Source organism: Eucalyptus grandis, chromosome 8, assembly GCF_016545825.1.
Source record: "Eucalyptus grandis isolate ANBG69807.140 chromosome 8, ASM1654582v1, whole genome shotgun sequence".
In the NCBI taxonomy this organism is placed as follows: Eukaryota; Viridiplantae; Streptophyta; class Magnoliopsida; order Myrtales; family Myrtaceae; genus Eucalyptus; species Eucalyptus grandis.
The window spans coordinates 824371-832810 of NC_052619.1; the positions used below are offsets into that span (position 1 = coordinate 824371).

At 39.0% G+C, this 8440-nt stretch overlaps 1 protein-coding gene across 5 annotated transcripts; it reads right to left on the reverse strand.

The window, feature by feature from the left end:
- Nucleotides 1-1192: 1192 nt before the first annotated feature.
- LOC108957177 lies at nucleotides 1193-8056 on the reverse strand. 5 transcript variants are annotated; one of them, XM_039300798.1, is made up of 10 exons: nucleotides 7870-8056; nucleotides 7581-7718; nucleotides 7365-7456; nucleotides 5597-5729; nucleotides 5266-5412; nucleotides 5053-5136; nucleotides 3619-3706; nucleotides 3036-3215; nucleotides 1981-2041; nucleotides 1193-1740 (listed from the first exon to the last, which is right to left on the reverse strand). In XM_039300798.1, exons 3-7 carry the CDS (start codon nucleotides 7412-7414, stop codon nucleotides 3674-3676), a joined length of 447 nt encoding a protein of 148 aa, XP_039156732.1. In that variant the 5' UTR covers nucleotides 7415-7456; nucleotides 7581-7718; nucleotides 7870-8056; the 3' UTR covers nucleotides 1193-1740; nucleotides 1981-2041; nucleotides 3036-3215; nucleotides 3619-3673. The 5 variants fall into 5 exon arrangements, with proteins under 5 accessions (XP_039156732.1, XP_039156731.1, XP_039156730.1 ...); XM_039300797.1 differs by having other exon boundaries at nucleotides 1829-2041; XM_039300796.1 differs by lacking the exons at nucleotides 1193-1740; nucleotides 1981-2041; nucleotides 3036-3215; nucleotides 3619-3706 and having other exon boundaries at nucleotides 3726-5136; nucleotides 7587-7718.
- Between the last annotated feature and the right edge of the window lie 384 nt (nucleotides 8057-8440).

Below are 8440 nucleotides of genomic sequence, written 5' to 3' on the forward strand. Positions count from 1 at the left end.
TTCCTTGTTTTTTGTGATATTAATTTAATTTAATGGAGAGTATATTTATAAAAAAATGTACCGGTTTAGGATTTAACCGTTGAATAAATTAATTTGGTTCATCCGGAATCATCCCCATCATCATCATCATCGTGAAGCCTCCATCCAGAGATCCATCTTGCAGTTCGCCTTTGTAATCGGCAACGCCCTCGCCCTTCTTCCGACGTCGATCCTCAGGCGACAGTCGTCTACTTTCAGATCGCTAGCGCTGTCCATCGTGCTCGCCTTCGCATCAGCTTTTGTCTCGCTGCTGTTGATCCACTTCTGGAAGGGGTTTCGCCGAGAGAATTTGCCGATGGATTCCATGGTTGCCATGGCTGCAGTTCTAGTGTTGCTCCTTCTAGGGTCGCTCCTGTCCCTCTCGGCTCTCCTTCTCTGTCGAGTTCCCAAGAGGCCGCACAGCGTTTCTCCGAAACTTCAATTTTTTGGGGAGTCGCTATAAAAAAAAAGGGAAAATTACAAAAAAAGAATTGTGTTTTCCTTTGAATTTTCCTCATGTTTTCCTTTGGTCTCTTCTTTTGCTGTATGATTCTCTCTCTTCTCTTCTCTCTCTTGTCAATGACCAGCTATAAATTTTCCGTTTTTCTGTGTGTAATATGAGTGGAGAGAAGTTATGGGAATTATGGCAAGTAGGCATGGATTGATCGAAAATAGGAAGGATGACTGCTGCTGCGTTTTCGTTTCTGCAACCTGAGGTTTATTCAGAAACTCGGTTATCATCTACATCGAAACACAATCATCAGATTACTCCACGACAGAAGCCCCCCTCATCCTGAAATGCGATCTTCGAATGAACACTGCCCCTCGATTACTAGCCCAGATGCACCAGATGGTTTCGCACGGTTCAGACACAAAAATTTGACGAGGCTCATCCCTAAGAAACCAGAAGTATCGGATATTTTTGTTCGTGAATGAGACTAATATATATACCAGTAGTTCCCTCTTTTTTTCTTCTTGGAACCCTGTGGTTTACTCTTTCAAAATAGCTCAAAGGCTTGCTATAATATCTCTCTTAAATGGATCATATTTCTGATGGGAGCACTTCAACTGGAATGCGTCCTTCCAGCCTAAGATCAGAGTCTTCGAAAGACGGCATCTCACGTTCTAAAAGTATATTGCGATTCTTTATCACATATTGGAGCACAGTCCATCCTCAGCTCAAATTCATTCATCAATATTCAGTCCTACTAGCTGAAGAGAAAAACCCCTGTGGGCGGGGAGTTAAAACTGTACACACGGAATCGGCTCCTTACAAAGAAACGGAAAGAAAAACAATGGATGAAGTCACAATCTTTAATAAACAAATTCAATGATGCAAGGCCTTCGACATGGAAAGCAATATCAAATCAAGCAAAACTCCGGTCTTCTGACACTAACAAAAATGGCCCACTGATGATGGGCAACATGTATCTGCCAGGGCTCCTAAGATATACACTTGCATCCCTGTTTGACGCCAACCGATTCTCGTGCAATCGTAGAAACCTGAGTGTATATATACTCATGTCACCCAAATCACCAGCAGGTTGATGCAAGGTCTCCACGACAGATTTCCACCCAAAGTAGTAGCATTTAGCTCTTGAATCTTATGCTTCAACTGATTCCTGCATTAATACCAGATGCTTCCCCACTGTAAGGTCCAGAAGGCTTCCTGATCTCCTGAACTTGCCCCTTTCGTTGGACAACTGCCTCCTCATGCTTACTCTGCACGCGAAATGAACATATATAATTTCAGGCAATATTGAAAATCGACATGAGAATATGCATCAACAATCTGATTCTCTTGACTCACTCGGTACTTCTTCCTTGGATTTTTTGTTTGTTTCTTCCAATTACAGGTCAGTCCTCTTAGCATTTGCACAGCAAAAGCTAAATCTTTGACCATGGCAACCAGTAGTTAAGGCCATTAACGGAACTGACCAGAACCATTGCACGCAGGCTCACCTGATAAGTGATATGGCGCTTTCCATTGACTGTTTCAGGCAAGGATGGAATTGCCGGCTCCCTGGAGGCGCATCAAAGTCAACCACAATTTGAATGCATTTTGAAAGCAATTTTCCATGACATGACAGTAAATATTTCCATTGTTTTCATGTGCATCACAAAAAAACAAAAGAAAACTCGTGCATTTTGAAAGCCATGGGGCCGTGATTTTGATGCATTGGTAGCTCCCTCGCATCTTTTCTTTGATCTTCATTTAATTTCCACTTTTTAATTAGATCTAGAATGCTATTCGCCCTCCTCAAAAGTTCTCTTTCCTTTTCCTGCTAAGTCCATAGGACAAAGTAGCAAAAAGATTGATATAATATCTTCCTTATTTCATGATAGCAAATAAAACTCATAGAAATGTTAGTTCAACTTTAGCTAAAACTCATAGAAAGATGTTGACGAACAAATATGCATGTGCACAATCCTGACAATCTTCCAGTCATCCCCTTCTACCCTCAGAATACTACACCACAGTAAAGATTAGGGATTACAGAGAAAGATCGTGATTTTTCATTAGGATCAGGTGCCAGTTAAAGTCGATTCCAGCATAACGAATAGGGAGACACCAGAAATAAATGGCTTACACAGCTCAACCAAATGGTTCATTAGTCCTCACTAAATGGAAATGCAAAAATCAATGGAATTTCAGTAAAGATGTTCGACTAGCAGCATAGACTGAACCAAACAGCCATACATACAAATACAGACAACTACAACGACATTTAGCAAATCACTGAACATAAGAAAAAAATAAAATAAAAATGAATAGGCTAAAAAGTACGTCCACACACTCCTCAACTAGCATATTACCCATGATCAGTACGATGTCAGGAGCAATGGCACTGTTCAGTAAATTGTGACTTTGCCTATCATGCCCAAGAGTGGTTTCTAACAGGAATTAACAAGTAGGCTGAAAGTTAACAATGATATTCATTGGCATGCCACACATCATGCATGTGCAGATTTATAGATAAAATCACTAATTGAAATTACATAGCTTCTTTAAGTACCTTCTTCAATAAGCTTTTGATCTCCACAAGGCGAGCTATAACAGGATGATCACGAACTGGTTGTCCCTCAGACTTAAGGAGGAGACGAAAGGTAATTGCTTAGCAATAGGCCAGCAGCAGAACCGGCTTTACTCCCAAATAGCATGATCCTCCTTTCATTGTACTTTCCCTCTTTTTAACCTTCATAGAATAGAAGACACATGCCGAACAAGAAGATAATATGAGCTGCAAATTCCACATTGAACAGAAACCATAGACAGCAAGTAATAAAGACAATACTATACAAGCCAAATGGAATTAAAACATTTGCTCAAACAATAAAAAGTATTAAAGACCCAAGCCAAGAAAACTTCAAAGCGAGACGCCAAAGCATTCTACCAAAAGCATAACAGAAAATATTGGATAGCTAAAAATCATCCTTTCAGTGAGATCCTTCCTAGGGACCTTCAAAGTGATCTTTGTAGAGATATAACCTTCCACCAAGAAAACTTGAAGAAATCGTGAACGACATCATTCCATACTAGAGAGATTCAAAAAACAAGTCATCTGTTAGCACGCGCCTCTTTGACAGTGGAATAAATACCTTGCTTAGAACCGGATTGATTCCGCTTTCAAGCTCTTCAACTGCATCATTCAGCTCAGACAGCAGCCTCACCAATTCTGGAGCAGAACTGCAAGAAAAACATGCTATTAAATAAAGAGGCAGGAACATAAAGTACATAGACTACATACATATTTCCTTTTCCTGGTATCTTAGAAATTCATTCAATGCAGGGTAACTTACTTCATATGTATCCCTTAAGAAGTAGGATTAGATGCAGATAACTTCTGATGGGAAAGTCCCATATATTATGAGATCAACTATGACCAGGAATAAAATCTTTGAATTGATGACTATATTACATATGAATTATTAATTTCTATGTAATCCATAACTCCAACCACTTCTTTATTTGCTTCTCTCTAATGGAGAAGAATTTTTCTCATTTAACATTCTTCCAATTATTGCCAAATCTACCATGTCTCAACAATCCCACCTATTTCCTCTTATCAAGTGTGATCATCTCTATTAGCCTTTACCATTCCTCATCTAGCTTGAGGAATTCTTTTCCCACCAAGAAGGTGGCTTATAAAAATCCTATGAAATCAAAAAATGGAATGTCTTCTCTGACAGACCACATTACAGGAGGAAAACATTGTGAGATATACGAGGAGAAATCTGTTGATTGTCTTTCCCTTTTCATTCACGTCTAATGTTTGCTTTTATAAGTAAAATCCAGAGAATCAATTCATCGAATTGGCTTTATTTGTTTCTTCAAAACCATAGCCAAACAATCCTTAGGCTGTCTAGTAGGTTTTCTAATCAAGGAAGAAAAACATTGCCAAGTCCTACTTCTGAACATTTGGCTTCATTGATTTATCCTGCCAGAAATTTCAGCACATAGTTCTCGTGAATCTGAAAGGACTGACAATCACCACCTGATGGATATGAATAGCTAAGATGCAGAGTGGAATCATAGACAACAGGTTATGCAAAAAGGATTATGCAAATTGCATAAGTTTCCACAGTCTAATTGCAGGAAACACCATGAAGAATTATGAGAAAATATAGTGCAGCGCTTTTATGTACCTTGACCAATTACAAACATGCATTGGAAGATTCATCTTTGGAGATCTTTTTCTTATTTTTAATAGATAAAAAGTTCAACCAAAGGGCACCAGGGGGGGTGAAAACCCACACACAAAAAGAGCCCAAAAAAAGTAAAGCCATATACAAAACAGGTCATTGTCAATATCAATTGTGTGTTCATGGTCAATATATTGTGCCAGTCTATCGAATTTTCCCATACTGATCTTCCCAGCAAAAGATATTAAGCTCTCGCTACTTCAGTTGAAATTCCATAACCAGTAGCAACACATCAACCAAAGCAGCTTTTAATTCACTTTAAGAGAGGAAATCCCTATATACAACATCCATTTGCTCCTCCTTTGACAGTGCATTCAAATCTTTTTGTACCTCCTCAAAAGCTGTCACAATATCATCTCCAGTGCCTTCGCGTACACCGGATTCAAATTTACCTTTTCCTCCAACCGTAATTTCCTGCAGAATCATGAATAACTTGCAATTGAAATAGCACTATTACTTCGAAACTCCACCTACCTCTATGAGGCAAACATTTCAGAACAACTTTAAAGCCACAGAGTAAGCAAGGTTATCAGAAAAAGCTACCCCTAAAGTTGGTTCCACAGTGGCCTCATCAGGACTAATATCATCAAGCCCAAAGTCCTCCATTGATGATGATTTTTCTTTCTCCCTCTGTAATCTTAACACCTCTGCCTCTTCCTCTGCTGGAATTTCCTCATCGCTAGAGGTTGCCTGTGGTTCGAATAAAGAATCACAGAATTTAAGCCCACTCAAAAGCCAAATATGAAGGGTTCAGGTTCTTAAGAAAAAAACTCTACAAGTGAAATCACAATCAGTTTGTAGTTTAACAGAGAACCCCTGTATCAACTCGATGCAGCGTAAAGAGGGATGAAGTCAGATTTCCAACTCAACATACCTCATTGGCATTATAGTACCTTCTCTTACTTCTGCCCCAAACGGCCTTCTTGTCTTCATCTTCTTCCTCCTCATCAAGCATTTCGTCTTCCACCCCGCCAATTTTCGTGCGCAGAAACTTTGCTGTCTTGCAACTACAAACAATGCAAACAACAATAGGGAAATTGAACTTTAAAAGTGGAAGTCAACATCACCAACAAAAACCAAGCATTTTTCCACAACATGAGGTCATTACACTTTTAAGAAGCAGTGAATCATCATTAGGGGAACATGAACCAAGGCAATGGTGTACAAGATATTTTACTCTCTCCTTTTTCACAGGCTACAAAGAGGATGAAGGAGTAAAGAATTGAAGCAAGACTCCTCGGGTTTGGTAAATTGATCATCACTAGGCCAATCACCTTGCTCCTATCTAGCAATATGCTAGATGGTTGCCCACTATTAGAATAGGTCATTCATAGGAGACATAATACATGTGGAGCTACCAGTTATGAACCAAAATGACTTCTCTTACAGATATCCATAACCATTACCATCCATCTAATTATCATAAAAGAGGATAGATGTAGCATCCCCAGCCTGGCAGCATGTGAAATTGATAATAGAGGAGCACACTGCTATTGGCTGCTTCACCTGCACATTCTATTATGGCAGGCTTGGCGAAATCAGAGGATGCTTTTCCTCTCCACACAAATTCACGAGGAGATTATGAAAAGATAGCAGAGCTCCCTAAAAACGTTCCAATATATCATATTCAAGTGAGATCAAATTCCATCACTTTTATTTGATGTTACAACATCACAAATCCATCTGTGAAGGTTTTACTGATGAAATGACACGAACAGGCAAACAAGAGTGAAATGCAGAGCAAACCAACTCTTGGAGACTGGTTAAAAATTAAACAGCTATTTTTAGGCCAATCTCATCAATAACTAGCACCTAATTCCCATAAAACCAGACTCAACAAAAGTGAACATGCACTTAGACTGCAATTTCAGAGTTCATCATCTATTAGCAGTTAACACATTTACTCTCAAGGACTTCATGGCCAACAACACTTCCAGTTTTCTAACCAGAATTATTGACTGCAGAGCTTAAGCCAACTTAGCTTCAGATATTAAATGTTGAGCAGGTATGACAACTTACTCCAGAGAATTAGGAACTCTCCGATGAATTGGCATGCAGAAAAGGACAATGTCAGTGGGCAGTAGTATTAACTCAAGAAAAGCAAAATAACTTGAGACAATCTTACTTTTCACAACAAGCCCTGTCAATTGAGTATCATCATATTCATCCTCCTCCTCATCCTCTTCATCCTAAAAGAAACTCAAAGACACCATATTCCATTAATTTCTCTTTCCAATAAACAAACATTGGGGATCGACTAATAATTTCGAAGCACCGATATAAAAATGACCAGTAGGAGTCCAGAATTTTAAAAGTAATAATCATTTAATGAAAACATCAGAAAGGAAGTCTCTCATGCATGTTAATTTCACAAAAGTTCGCCAGCTAATACGAAAAAAAAAAAAAAAACCTGAAAAGAAATGCTTTATGAAAGGACACATCACCACCAAAAGATAACTGTCACAACACCACTTTGATCCACAAGAATATTCAAACGCAAATCTCATGCAAACATTTATTTAAATATCACTAAATTCCTTGAAAACCTTCCCCACCATGCGCTAAATAAAATTCAACTCTGTCCCAAACCAAGTCTCACTGGATGAACTATACCAAATCTGCATCAAAGGGAATTTATGTACCTTAAAATCAAAGACAGGCTCTTCATTGTCACCATATGACTACCCAGCATCACTACGAATGTTCAACAGCACAACAACCCTTTGCTTGTGAACTGCCAATAAAAAACACTAATGAGAGAAACCATTTATAAAGCAGCACATATCACACCGGCATTTACACAAACAGAAAGCACGCGGCGCCAATAAGCAGATACTCAGCCGAGGGAGATAACTCACAGGCACCTATTTCGTCATCAATGTCTTCCGAGGCCACGTCTTCATCCATAGCCCTCCTCTTAGAGCCCCTCTTGTCCTTTCTCTGACTCCTGGACCTCTTCCCCATGGTCCTTCTGGCTTAAGTCCTTCGAATTCTTTCTGCAGCACAGACGAATGAAACGAAACTTTCACTGGCAGACCCAATTACAGATGATTGATAGACAACGCAGAACTAGAACCAAATGTGAAATCTTCAGCATTTATCATGCATTCTCCTACCACTACAAGCATCAGAAACACAGAAGCGAACCTGAACCGACTCTAATTGAATGAAGGGGCCCCGAAATTCAACCAAAACGAGACGAACCCACCGTTTGGCGAAGAGAGAGCTGAGAAGGGCACGAAGAAAGATCGAGACTTTGATATCAGAGGAGGCCAAATCCGCAAGAAGCGGAAGCTTTTTCCCAGTTAATTTCCCACTTCTTCCTGCAGCTGCAGCTGCGACAGCGCAAGCATGAAATATATTTGTTTTTGTTATTCGATTTTGTTTTTTTAGGGCTGGAAGGAAAGTGAAATAAGAGAAACTGTTGGCCTTCTGCCGCGTAAAAACAGTGGGCCTAACTTCCTTGGGCTGGGCTGGGCTGGGCTGGCTTTAGATCTGATTTTCAAGACTTCTTTTTCCATTTTTCCTTTTTCTTCGACACACAAATTTTCTTATCATTAATTTTATACGATAACCCATCCCTTTTTTTTTTCATACTTAAATATTTTTATTCATATTTTAAATATAATTTATTCATGTATAAATATCTAAAGTTTCAAAATTAATATCAATTAATTTATGGTCAATTAATTTTCTTATCATTAATTTTATATGTACC